Source organism: Malus domestica, chromosome 09 (genome assembly GCF_042453785.1).
Source record: "Malus domestica chromosome 09, GDT2T_hap1".
In the NCBI taxonomy this organism is placed as follows: Eukaryota; Viridiplantae; Streptophyta; class Magnoliopsida; order Rosales; family Rosaceae; genus Malus; species Malus domestica.
This window is the reverse complement of record NC_091669.1, coordinates 20,608,485-20,622,539: the sequence shown is the minus strand read 5'-3', so window position 1 is coordinate 20,622,539 and position 14,055 is coordinate 20,608,485. Positions and strand designations below refer to the sequence as shown.

Below are 14,055 nucleotides of genomic sequence, written 5' to 3'. Positions count from 1 at the left end.
ATAGTAGAATCCATATTAAACCGGAAGAATCCATGAGGATATCTAGAAAGTAGATATTGTATCCTCTTAAGAGTAAGATTACTTGCTGCGCACGCCAATCCTTCAATTGTAAGGACTCCAAGATTATAGAAAACTTGTTGATTCCTTGCTCAATTAGGTTCAGAAATGTTACGGAACAAGAATGGTCTATCTCAACAAAGTCGACGAACTTCACTCACTGCTTCTGAAACAGGATAATGGTTGCATCTCTGATTCGTTTAGTCAGCTCTGTTTAGAGGCTATTGCGTCCATGACTGGACTTTTGAGGTCAGCATACTCCAACCTTGGAAAATCATGGTCCCACATAACATTTGTGGCTTGTGAATGACTTTTTGTGCAGATTGAACCACATTTGTGCTTGTAGTTGCTAAAAAAAGAATTGTGAAACAACATAATAACTTACATAATCAAATTATTACTTTTCAAATAACCTAAATGACATTTTAACATGACTCAACAATAAAATTTTATTACCTCATTGGCTAGATTATCGCCATTTTAATAAATTTCTTCCGCTTTATGTAGATGTTTGTACTTGCTTGAGGTAGATTGCTTAGTCCATGATGTGCTTTGAATCTGCTCAACAAATTGTGCAAGAATCTTCTTCTACATGTGTTGCACTCTCATCATTTTCCCATGACTGGGGTCATGAGTAATAAGCATCCAAGGCTCAAGCAAAGCAATGTTTTCCCCAATTGACCAATTTGCCTTGTCACTCATTTTTTTTGTGCTAACAAAAGGATTTGGAGAGTAAGATCCAATCAAGGGACAGTTAAGCGACAGATAAAATGGGAACACAAGATCCAAGCTCGGTTAACTCCCGCTCAAGTTACAAGACGTCGTCATTCTCTCACAATTTCAAAACTCAAACCCTCCTCGCCTCCGTCGTCTCACTCCTCATTTCTCTATCTCTCTGGAATCGATCGACCTATTGGAAGAGGATCGACAGATCTGAAATGGTGTCTAGGTAGGTAGCTTTTTGGGCACTTTTTTGTCCTTTCCATATTTTTCTAAATTTCTTTCCCATTTCTGAAATCAATTCTTGCTATTTCTTCTGGGTGTAGTATTACAAGTGGAATAAATTGTTAATTTTGACCGCATCGACAAGGGTTTAGGGCTTCTGAGAGGCAGGGTTTAAGGATTCTGTAATTGTTAATTAAGAATTCTGTATCATTTAGCTGCTTCGATTATTTGTAGTTAATTTTGTGGCAGAGTGTTATCATCTGTTTCGATTATTGCCGGTGCAACAACATGCCTCTTAATTAATTAAATTACACAAAACAAACCCTAAACCCTGTATTTTGTCTCCTTATCTCTTCTAGGGATTTCCCTCCTGAAAATTGAAATGTGAGGGAGAAAAATGAACGACGCTCGGAGCTCTGATCCATTGGATCCGCTGCAGGGTTTCACAGGCCTCTCCCTCTTCCACCAGAGCTTCAAGGCCATCCCAGACAGTTCAACTTCCATTCCCTTCGATTTTGACCCCAACCTGCAAGCCATCCATTCCCAATTCAACTCCACGGTACTTGGTCACACTACTCTACTCCCCAAAATTTATATTTGAGATCAATATTTAGTTTGGGTTAAAAGTTTTCAGTTTAATCATATTTCTGCTTACTGTGAGTTTGTTCTGGGGAAATATTGTTTTTTCTTTCATTTTTTGAAATTTTTGTTTTGATATTTTTTTTTTTTAGTTTATGACCTAGAAATTATGGGATTAATAATTTCCTTTTTGTTTGGAATCTTGTAATTTTGTTTTTATTGTCTAGAGAAAACGAATGGAAATGGTATAAATATGAACTTTTGGTACTTTGTAAAAATTTTGAAACTTGGAATTGGGAAAACTATAAATTTTACCAGAGTTTGATTTTCCTATTCAGAATTTTGGGGATATTAACTTTGGAAAGCTCATCATACTATTTATTTTATTTTATGCTTACATTTGTTAAAATGCAACAAGACTGAGAACCAATTAATTACTGACTTTATATTTTAGTATAAGGCAATACCGATTCTATAGGTGGGTTCAGGTTTCGTCTCAAATAAAGTCATTCTGTATCTGATCTCTTGTGCAGTGGAATTCTATCAGTGGGTGGAATGCATTCATAGTTTTTTTTTTCTAGTGTTTTTTCAGGCCTCACAAGTTAAACTTGTAGATCAGGTGAAAAACATTTTAAGTGATACTTCGAAAATTCTGAAGTCTGGTATTCCACAAGCTAAACAGAATAGTGAAGTTGTTCCTGAAAAGGCTGAGGATAATCCCCTACAAAGAATACCAGCCTCCGGTCGTGAACTTGCTCGTTTTTCTGTGAAGCCTAATTCCAGGTAAAGTGTATGGTTGGTGCTTTTGATTTTCTCAAGAGTCACTTTTACAGCAATAGGTTGATATTTGGTAAAGTGTATGGTTGGTGCTTTTGATTTTCTCAAGAGTCACTTTTACAGCAATAGGTTGATATTTGGTTGTATTCATTTTGCAGTCAACCTAATATGTGTTCACTACCACCTTTTGACATCAGTTGGCATGAGAGTAAGTTGCACTCCCTTTGTGTTCCTGAATTTATGCTACAAACCCTTGTGTAACTGTAAATTTTAATGCTTTCTGATCCGTGCACAGATGCTAGAAAAGGAAAAGAGAATTTGAGGGGTGGTGCTGCGTTGGATGCAGATCAGCAAGCCATCCATATCCAACTCAATTCCATGGTACTTACTCACACAATCTCCATCTCATTTTGTCCCACTAACTTATTCTACTATATCAAATAAAAGTTTAAGTTTACTTTTATTTCTTCTGAGTCTCAGTTTATCTTGGGTAAATATTGTTTTTCTTAACATGCTACCTTTTCCAGTGTATTTATTCCTTAATATTATGACCTAGAAATTTTATGAGGGGATCAAATGTCGAGTTGATTGAGCTCAGTGGAGTTATTTTGATATGGGTGCTTGAGTGAAAACTGTAATCCGGATTGGTTGCTGGGAGAACGAATGACAAGTAGATAAAAGCATTTTAATATGAGCTTTTTGACACTTCGTTTGAATCTTGGAATTTGGGTAGTCTGAAAATTGGAGCGTGTTGAATTTTTTCCTTTCAAAGTTTTGGCAATTTTAATCTCGAGAAAGCCCAGAATGCTATTTATTTATGATTAGGTTTGCTATATTAAAAAAAAGCAGACTGAGGACCATTTGATTTTTCATTACGGAATTTATATCTTATCATCTCCCATACAGTGGGGAACTAACTCTAAGTATGTCCTCATTATAGGGTTAATTTTTGCCTTAAATAAAATTATAAAACCTTTTTATATTAAATCACTGTTATACATAATGCAATCACTTGTACACTGCAGTTCAATCACAGAAGCAATAAAAGTTAATTCTTATGGTGCTTTTTTCAGGCCTCACAACATAGTCCAAGTAAACTTAAAGATCAAGTGGAAAACATTGCAAGTGTTACTTCAGAAATTGTGGAGCCTGGTAATCGACAGGCATTGAAACAGAAAAATAAAGTTGTTCCTGAAAAGGCTGCTAAAAGTCCCCGACAAAGAAGACCAGCCTTGGGTCTTAAACGTACTCGGTTTTCTATGAAGCCTGATTCCAGGTAAAGCTTACAGTTGATGCTTCATTTTATTAAAGTATTCTTACTCTTTTAAAGATAGAGGTTGATGTTTGTTACATGCAGTCAACCTGATACGAATTTGCTACCACCTTTCGATCCCAAAAATTATAAAGACCCAGAGGAATTGTTCAAGGAACATGAAAAATATGAGAGTAAGTTGCTCCCCGCTTGTATTTCATAATCTTTGCAAATTCTAACTGTAAATTTTACTGCTTTCGGATTTGTACACAGATGCTAAAAAAGAATTAGAAAAGCTGAAGGGTGGTGCTATGTTTGATGCATACAAGCACAATCCATCCCCGATTAAACGAACCCGTCGACCATCGGTTATGAGGTAATAATAAATTTTATTTAATGGCCATAAAATATATATTTTCATGTATCTGTTCATTATGACTGCACTAGGATCTCGCACGCTTTTTTTGTTGTTGTTAACTCCGTCTGTGTAAGTTTATCTTACATTGCCGGTCCCAAGCCCGGGCAAAGGAGGAGGGGGAGGGCGTCAGGTAGTCGACAGCCGGCACTCCATAGTTACGTCGAATCCTTATGAAAATGAATCCAGAACGAAATCGCGCTAAAGCTAGGGCGTCACCCGTAAGTGGCGCGCTGTGTGGCCCGAGCACAGTGATAAGTGAGTAAGGGTCGTTGTATCTCCATCGGCACCCGGATGCAGTGTTAAATGAGCAAGGGGGCCATAGAAACTTCTTTTCGAACGACTCCACCCAAAGTTGTTTGGGAGCATATGCTCTTATCAACTTTACACAGGACATACAAAAGAAGTACTTTGATTCTATTGGACGGGGGAGGGTGAAGAAACTAGGACAGAAGGGTAGAGTTCAAGAGAGCAGAATGCATTTAGGAACGTGGAATATAGGAACCTTAACGGGAAAATCTATAGAAGTAGTGGAAGTTATGGTGAGGAGAAGGATAAATATTATGTGCCTACACGAAATTAAGTGGGTTGGTCTTAAGGCAAAGGATCTAGAAAACTCAGGGTTTAAACTTTGGTATTCGGGCACAAATAGAACGAGAAACGGTGTTGGCATCATCGTGGACAAAACCTTGACACAAGATGTTGTAGATGTCAAGAGGGTAGGAGATAGAATCATGGCAATCAAGATTGTAATAGGACAAGAACTCATCAATGTGATTAGTGCGTACGCACCTCAAGTAGGGTTGGATACGAGTTCGAAGGAGAAATTTTGGGAAGACCTTGGAGACTTGGTGCAAGGAATTGCCCAGACGGAGAAGTTATTTATAGGAGGAGATTTAAATGGACACGTGGGCAATGAGACAGGCAACCATGGAGGTTTTCATGGTGGCCATGGTTTTAGGGAGAGAAACGAGGATGAGGAAGCTATCTTGGATTTTGCAATGGCATATGATCTCTTCTTAGCCAACACCTTCTTTAAAAAGAGAGAAGAACATGTGATCACCTACAAGAGTGGGTCGTCAAAAACACAAATAGATTTTCTTCTAATGAGGAAAGGGGATCGTATAACTTGTAAGGATTGTAAAGTTATACCGGGAGAGAGTTTGGCTAATCAACATCGCTTGTTGGTGATGGATGTACATATCAAAAGAGTGAGAAAAAAGAACAAGACTTGGAAGTGCCCAAGGACTAGATGGTGGAATCTAAAAGGAAAAAAACAAGCCATTTTCAAAGAGAAAGTAATCACCCAGTGTGGGTGGGATAGAGAGGGGGAAGCTAGCCAAAGGTGGGATTCCATGGCTAGTTGTATTCGAAAAGTAGCAAAAGAGGTATTCGGAGAGTCCAAAGGCTTTGCTCCACACCAAAAGGAATCTTGGTGGTGGAATGAGGAGGTACAAACAAAGGTGAAGGCTAAGAAGGAATGTTGTAAAGCCCTATACAAGGACAGGACCGATGAAAATGGTGAAAGGTATAGAAGAGCGAAGCAAGAGGCGAAGAAAGCTGTGAGAGAAGCTAAGTTAGCGGCTTATGACGATATGTATAAGCGACTAGATACCAAAGAAGGAGAGTTGGATATCTATAAACTAGCTAGAGCAAGGGAAAAGAAGACAAGGGACCTAAACCAAGTGAGGTGCATCAAGGATGAGGATGGAAAGGTTCTTACTACAGAGAACGCGGTCAAAGACAGATGGAGAGGTTATTTTCATAATCTTTTCAATGAAGGACATGAAAAGAGTACTTCTTTAGGGGAGTTGAGTAACTTAGAAGAGTGTAGAAACTACTCCTTTTATCGTCGAATCAGGAAGGAAGAAGTGGTTGTAGCTTTGAAGAAGATGAAGCATAGAAAAGCAGTGAGCCCAGACGATATACCGATCGAAGTGTGGAAAGTCTTGGGAGAGACAGGTATAGCATGGCTTACTGACCTTTTCAATAGGATTTTGAAAACGAAGAAGATGCCAAATGAGTGGCGAAAGAGCACTTTGGTGCCTATCTACAAGAATAAGGGTGACGTACAAAATTGCATGAACTATAGGGGTATTAAGCTAATGAGTCATACAATGAAGTTCTGTGAGAGAGTCATTGAGCATAGATTGAGGCAAGAGACACGGGTTTCGGACAACCAATTCGGGTTCATGCCAGGGCGCTCAACCATGGAGGCAATCTATCTCTTACGAAGATTGATGGAAAGATATAGAGATGAGAAAAATGATTTACACATGGTCTTTATAGATTTGGAAAAAGCATATGATAGGGTCCCAAGAGACATTCTTTAGAGAATTTTAAAGAAGAAAGGAGTACGAGTAGCATATATCCAAGCTATAAAGGATATGTATGAAGGAGCAAAGACTGCCGTAAGAACTTATGAAGGACAAACCGAAAGCTTCCCCATAACTGTAGGATTACATCAAGGCTCATCCTTAAGTCCTTACCTTTTTGCGTTGGTAATGGATGAGTTAATAGGACATATTCAAGATGATATTCCTTGGTGTATGCTTTTCGCAGACGATATAGTGTTGATAGATAAAACTCAGGAAGGGGTAAATGCGAAACTTAACCTTTGGAGAGAAGTGTTGGAATCTAAAGGTCTTCGCCTAAACCGATCAAAGACAGAATATATGGAGTGCAAGTTCAGTGCAAATGGAGGCCAAAATGAGTTAGGGGTGAAGATCGGAGATCAGGAAATACCAAAGAGCGATCGTTTTCGCTACTTAGGATCTATCTTGCAAAAGAACGGAGAATTAGATGGAGATCTCAACCATAGAATACAAGCTGGATGGATGAAGTGGAAGAGTGCATGCGGCGTGTTGTGTGATCGTCGTATGCCACTAAAGCTCAAGGGAAAATTTTATAGGACGGCAATAAGGCCGGCGATGCTGTATGGCACAGAATGTTGGGCGGTGAAGCATCAACACGTACACAAAATGGGTGTAGCGGAGATGAGGATGCTTCGTTGGATGTGTGGGCACACGAGAAATAATAAGATTAGGAATGAGGATATCCGAAGTAAAGTAGGAGTAGCCGAAATTGTAGGAAAGTTGAGAGAAAATCGGTTACGGTGGTTGGGACATGTGCAAAGAAGGCCTACTGACGCTCTGGTTAGAAGATGCGACTACGAGACAGAGGTTCAGGGCCGAAGCGGTAGAGGAAGACCTAAGAAAACTTTGGAAGAGACTCTAAGAAAAGACTTAAGAGTATTTGGATCTAACGGAGGACATGACACAGGACCGAGCACAATGGCGTTCTAAGATTCATATAGCCGACCCCACTCAGTGAAGAAGGCTTTGGTGTATTTAACAAAATACGTTGGAAATGAAGCAAAGCTTATTTATTGATATCTCCGATAAGTTATAAATATGTATATATACATGAGTCAAAACAAACAAACAAGAGGGAGCCTTCACAAAGGTTGCTTAGAAGAGGTCTCAGCAGTCGGTAGAGCCCCAGAAAGAGAAGGCATCGGAGGGGGAGCATTCGGAGTCTCAGTACTGGACAAAACCCTAGAAGGAGAAGGCATTGGAGGTTGATCATTTCGAGCTTCATTATGCGGTACAGCCCCAGAAGACGAAGGCAATAAATGCCTTTGGAACAAACCCACAAACCGCTGATGATCAAGTAAAACCTGACTATCAGATTCCTTCATCTGGTCAAGCTTCCTCTTCATGTTTGTAGCATAGTTATGTGCGAGCCGGTGCAACTGTTTATTCTCATGCTTGAGCCCTCTAATCTTCTGTTTGAGACTCATCACTTCAGCCGCCAATGATTCAACTTGGCGGGTTCGAGCAAATAGGCGTTTGGCCATATTAGACACAGAACCTGCACACTGAATACTCAAAGCCAAAGAATCCTTAACAGCCAATTCATCAGACCATTTGGAAAGTAGTCTGTTATCTTTGGGAGTGAGAAGGTTCCTGGCCACCATCGCAGCGATCATATCATTATTCATCACGGAATCCCCAACGGTAAGAGGACCAGTATGGGATAAGAAGGATGGGCGCCATATGTTGTCTGGAGAAGGCGTGGCTGCCTCTTTACCAAGGTTCAAGTCAAAATGACGGTCGGAGGGGCCATACATTTTCAAAGGTGTTGAAGAGAGAAGAGGTCGGACAAATGAAGATCTTAGAAGTGTAAGAATGGAGCTTCTACTGGTGAAGATTCAAGTGTGCTTTGAAACTTAATGCCAGCCTCTATAAAAATCTGCACTCGACGGAGCTTCAGAAATCGAAGAGGCGTCTGCTTAGAAATCGAAGAGACGTTTGCTTTCTCAAAAGCTGGGCTGCTCAGAGACCACGAGGGCCGATCTCAGAAATCGAAGAGGCGTTTGCTTTCTCAAAAGCTGAGCTGCTCAAAAATCACGAAGACCGATCTCAGAAATCGAAGAGGCTTACTTTCTCAAAAGCTGGGTTGCTCAGAGACCATAAGGGCCGATCTCAGAAATCGAAGAGGCACCCGTTTTTTTCAACCTTGTCAGCACCTGTCACATGCACACTCAGCTTTGCTGAAATTACGGGCATTCTGTTGAAGATTTCTGGTGAAGTAGAAAGCACGTGAATCTTACTGTTCAATCATCCACTTTTCACACGCACCATCAGCTCAGGGGTACCACAGATAACTTTGCCAAAGATCTCTGACAAAGTTTAGACATGTGAAGCTTACAGCTCCCACTACATCGCTATGACCAAGAAGGGTAAAAGAATAGCAAAGAAACAGCACTAACAAAGTTTAGACACATAAATTTTGAAGGTCTAGCTATCATATTATTACCCACAAGCGTAAAGGAACAGCACCACTGCTGGATAATTGGAAAGTCCCTGTGTGTCAACCTCTGTGCTCCGTGGTAAGGTAGACTAGCAAACATGCCCTACCTTTACTCACATTCGAGAAAACACTCCCAACAAGTTTGCTTGCTCCAAAATCGAAGAGGCACCGTTCTCCGAATCTCGAGAGCCAGACTCCCAACATGATTAATTTCTCAAAAATCGAAGAGACATCGCTCTCCGAATCTCGAGAGCCAGATTTTAGCAGGATTGCTCTCTCAAAAAATCGAAGAGGCATCGTTCTCTGAATCTCGAGAGCCAGATCCTCGACAGGATTGCTTGTTCGAAAATCGAAGAGGCACCGCTTTCTCAACTTCGAGAGCCAGATCTCCTTGGATAAAGCTTGTCTGTAATCTTCACACACAACATCAGCTTTCCAGATACCACATACCACTTTTTCAAAGTGCTCTGACACACGTGAAGCTAGCAGTTCCCACTACCGTGCTATGACCAAGCAGGGTAAAGGAATAGCATTACTACTTGTTGTTAGGGAGACTCCTATATATGTCGACCTCCATCCTCAACGAACAGGCAGACCTGCAAAAATGCTCAACCCTTCCTCATATCTGAGAGGGCACTCCCAACAAAGCCTCTCGAAATACTCAACTTTCTTTCCCCTCGATAATACCTCTGCAAACAAGTTACACCAGAGCAAGAATATCTCATATCATCAGGGTTAAAAGCAAGAGTATTCCATATCATGCTTTTTCCCTGTCTTTTCCTTTGGCCTTGTTCTTACCTGCAAGACAAGGAGAAAGAAAGCAATCAGTCAGCACTTGGAATCAAGCTTCCAGTCAGGAACTGACTACCTGGAACCCCTTACCTGATTACTTATCTGGCATTGCTCTCGAGTACTCATCTTCAACATCTTATGCTTCCAGAGAAGATACCACATCTGCCTGAGGAACCGATAGGGAAAGTGAGAAGGATACAAGGAAGCATGTGGAGACAAGCGTAACAGAACGCGTGCCGATACATCCACTACATTGTCAACAGCAAAAGTATCCCATATCAGCAGGGTCGAACGTACTCTAGATTTGATAGACTTGTTTTGACCCTCAAATTCTTCAGTCGGTCTTATACTCTGGAGGAAACCAGAAAACCCTCCAGCTTAGTTCAAGAATAAGCATGTGGAAAGTTATTTATTCAAAAGCAAAAGTATCTCATATCATCTATTCTCCCTTTCTTCTCTTTATCCTTCATGCTGCCTGCAAGATAGGGAAAATGAGAACAATCAGCCGGAACTCGAAATCAAACTTCTGATCTGGGACTGATTGCTTGGAGCTTTGATTGCTTACCTTGTCTGTCACCTCTTTCAGCAGATCCCTTAGCTCGGCGACTTGGGGGACTCCTACTACATGGTTTGTATCGCGTTTGACCAAGCCTGAAATTACAAGTAAGCTTCAAGTGAAATTGATACATTACCTTGTGCATCTCCACCAGTTAAAGATGCCACCCCTGGATGGAGGAAGAGTACTTCCAGAGAAGATACCACATCTACCTATGAGACAAATAAGGCAAGTGAAGACGATACCACACTTCGGTACTTAGAAGTTTCGTGATTATGAGATCATTCTCCCACAATATTTCCTAATGTCATTTGTACTAAATCATTCATTTGTACTCACTAAATGAGAGCTTGAACCTATGTACTTGTGTAAACCCTTCACAATTAATGAGAACTCATCTACTCCGTGGACGTAGCCAATCTGGGTGAACCACGTACATCTTATGTTTGCTTTCCTGTCTCTATCCTTTTACATACTTATCCACACTAATGATCAGAGCAATAACTTAATACTTTCTGTTATACCAAAGTCCTCACTGATTTTGTGCATCAACAATCCTTAAGTCCTTACCCTTTTGCGTTGGTAATGGATGAGTTAACAAGACATATTCAAGATGATATTCCTTGGTGTATGCTTCTCGCAAATGATATAGTGTTGATAGATGAAACTCAGGAGGGGTAAATGCGAAGCTTAACCTTTGGAGAGAAGTGTTGGAATCTAAAGGTCTTCGCCTAAACCGATCAAAGACAGAATATATGGAGTGCAAGCTCAGTGCAAATGGAGGCCAAAATGAGTTAAGGACGAGGATCGGAGATCAGGTAATACCAAAGAGCGACCGTTTTCGCTACCTATGATCTATCTTGCAAAAGAACGGAGAATTAGATGGAGATCTCAACCATAGAATACAAGCTGGATGGATGAAGTGGAAGAATGCATCCGGCGTGTTGTGTGACCGTCGTAGGCCACTGAAGCTCAAGGGAAAATTTTATAGGACGGCAATAAGACCGGCGATGATGTATGGTACAAAATGTTGGGCGGTGAAGCATCAACACGTACACAAAATGGGTTTGGACATGTGCAAAACCGAGCGCAATGGCGTTCTAGGATTCATATAACCGACCCCACTTAGTGGGAAAAGGCTTTTATAATGCAGAAAGCGGGTTAAGCACAAGCATTCCTATCCGCTGATGGATTTTGAAAGTAGTGAGAATGGTAGTCCACTGAACCATAGCTCACAAGTAGAACCTAATGAAAATGTTACATGGGAAGAGATGGATTTAGCTGGTAAGAAAATGCTGTTAAAAAGGTCTTTTAGTATCTACTGTGAATCATGACAAATCTTTGCGTGTATGCATACATAGATATATATATTTTCCCTTTCCATCCCCTTATTATTCATTCCTAGGGGCATGATAACTGTGACCATTACAGGTTCATTAGCTGAGGAAGTGAACAATGGAAGTTTTGATGAACTGCTGTCTCTAAATACTGAATGTCTAGAAGGTGATGATGCGGTCACTCATGTACAGAAGTGTTTGAGGATGAAACCAATTGAACCAGTGAATGTCAGTTTTATCAACTGTAGATGACTCGTGTGGACAATTGGTATTAGCAAAAAAGTAATGATATAGAGATTAAATTTGTACACAAAATTTGCAAACTAAATTATATATCACCAATAAAAAATGAGCACGTTTATTAACTTTTAAGTAGTAATTTAATCATTAATTTTCATGTCATTTAGTTTACTAAAATTTGTCTATAAATTTAATCTCCCTAGCATTACTTTGAGCAAAATAGTTGTGTACATAGAATATATTTTTGGTTTAATTCGTATTTACACAATGAATACAATACATATAGGGATACAACCATGTAAAGTTATCAGTATAAATGTAGTAATTCCTTGGGCTTTATAAGGTAATTAAGCCCCTTTCTAAGTACCCTCCAAATCCAATATATCAAAACCATACACACATCCACAAATAGTTGATTTTGTTTACAAAAGTTCTCTTGCAATAAAAACGTAACACAATCTGTATACCAGAAATGATTCTAATTGGGACGGTGCCATGACGGCGGCACGTCTTTCCGACGCGTAAGGCGCGTGCAAACTCGTGGCCTACCCTAAGATCTTTTGGTGTTCTGAATCACGTGACACTCTTTGTTTATGCAAATTCGAAGCCTAAATGGCAGTTTTGGATACTTTTTCATAGAATTACTAGAAAAGCTTAGTTAAGCTACATGTCTCATCCAGAGGTTTATTAGAGATCATAAAGGAGTCAGACAAGGAGCCTGACGAGGAAGGACGATATAATTACCTGTGAGTGGATTCCTTTGAAAACTAGGGTTTACTTTAAATGACCAACAATATTATTAGTTTAAATGGTATCTTGATACGGTTGGTGATTAATTTTCACCACATGGTCATCATACATATCGTATAGTTATATATTGCCGTAGATTTATTGCAGGTACTGATATTTCTAGTAGATGTTAGATTTGCTAGCAGACACTAGTCATCGATCAAGTAGATGTCATTTCACTTGCTATACAACTTGATTGTTATTGCGTGTTTGATTGAATTACTTTCTTTGATATGACGAGCATTGTGATGTGAACTTTATTACTATTATGGTAGTATTATTATTTGTGTAGTTTTCGACTCTATATGTGATTTCAAAACGGGAGTTAATATGCTCAAATGATTCTAACTAGATAAACTTGGTTCATTCTCACTTGGTTTGTCGACCCCTCAGGATATAGCGAGAACAAGGAAATCCCTGGGAGTGACAAGTGGGCTTGGCAGTGAGGTTTTCACTTACAAACTTGGTGATGGTTCCTCTACTACAATATTATCTAATTTGTAATATTCGCGTAATCATACTTTTAATTATGCACTACACTACACTACACTTTATTGTGTTAACTGTTATGCAAACTACTTTCTACTCTAAATTGATGTGATGTGATAATAATGGGATTGTATCCCTAAACATGTGTTCCCAAGTGGGGAGGTTGATTAGGATCGCTTTGTAGTTTACTTTTGAAATAAATAAAGAACATTTTAGTTCAAATTCATTCGCATCATTATTACCTTGCGTTATTAGGTTGGCATTGTGACGATATCTTACGATGGAGTTATATCTTATGTATCAACCCAACAGCCCAATGAACAATGTTTTTTGGGATCACAAGCTTCACCAAAAAGAAGTGGACAGAAATGCCCCCCAAACAAAAAACTTCAAAAGCAGTCCAAAATAATGCATCAAATGTGGCAGGAGTATTTTCGTCATTTTAATAATTAATTGTTTTTGTACTGTTATTTATTTATTTATAATTAGTACCTTATAATAGGCTAGCAATAATGTGGTTCAATAAGTTGTTCATTAAATATTATTTTTTTCTATTTTTAAACATGTTCAAAACATCTTAAGAGGGGTATAATGCTGGTTATAAAAAAAGTCTTTCGCACGCACATAATAATGTGATTAAATTAGTTGTCAAATGATTGTTTTTATATATTTTAAACAAATGATATTATCTACACTAAGGGAGAGGGGTGGGCTTAGTCTCACAATAAGCTAGTAATAATGTGATTCAATCAGTTGTTTATTAAATATTATTTTCTCTATTTTTAATGTAAATTCAATAAAGACCAAATTTATTAAGTGAATTCAATTGCTTTAATTGATTTATGAGGGATTTCTTCTAGCATGATTTAAAATTAATCATTTACTTCAAATATTTAACTTTTCTTCTGTCAATTTAAGCATATAAATATATTTAAAATGTCTAAATCGCACGTAATATGCCGTGATTCAAAAAACATTTTCTGGACGCGCTAAAGCTAGTTATCAATTTAAT

At 39.0% G+C, this 14,055-nt stretch overlaps 1 protein-coding gene across 4 annotated transcripts; it reads left to right on the top strand.

Annotated features, from left to right (window-relative positions):
• Positions 1–854: 854 nt before the first annotated feature.
• On the top strand, positions 855–13,265 carry LOC103437051 (centromere protein C-like). 4 transcript variants are annotated; one of them, XM_070805229.1, is made up of 9 exons: positions 855–1,006; positions 1,362–1,561; positions 2,163–2,364; positions 2,517–2,566; positions 2,654–2,739; positions 3,432–3,634; positions 3,716–3,804; positions 3,884–3,986; positions 10,222–10,635. In XM_070805229.1, the coding sequence occupies exons 4-9, from the start codon at positions 2,527–2,529 to the stop codon at positions 10,448–10,450; spliced, it is 750 nt and encodes a 249-aa protein (XP_070661330.1). In that variant the 5' UTR covers positions 855–1,006; positions 1,362–1,561; positions 2,163–2,364; positions 2,517–2,526; the 3' UTR covers positions 10,451–10,635. The 4 variants fall into 4 exon arrangements, with proteins under 4 accessions (XP_070661330.1, XP_028964233.1, XP_028964232.1 ...); XM_029108400.2 differs by lacking the exon at positions 10,222–10,635 and adding an exon at positions 12,948–13,265 and having other exon boundaries at positions 862–1,006; positions 2,174–2,364; XM_029108399.2 differs by lacking the exon at positions 10,222–10,635 and adding an exon at positions 11,620–11,890 and having other exon boundaries at positions 862–1,006; positions 2,174–2,364.
• The last annotated feature ends 790 nt before the right edge of the window (positions 13,266–14,055 follow it).

What these genes read in the sequence shown, in the direction of transcription:
- LOC103437051 (XM_070805228.1), top strand. Translation starts at nt 1,400, where the DNA reads ATGAACGACGCTCGGAGCTCTGATCCATTGGATCCGCTGCAGGGTTTC. An exon ending in TCTGTGAAGCCTAATTCCAG is followed by an intron (nt 2,365 to 2,516) that starts GTAAAGTGTATG and finishes TTCATTTTGCAG; the next exon opens with TCAACCTAATATGTGTTCAC. An exon ending in GGAACATGAAAAATATGAGA is followed by an intron (nt 3,805 to 3,883) that starts GTAAGTTGCTCC and finishes ATTTGTACACAG; the next exon opens with ATGCTAAAAAAGAATTAGAA.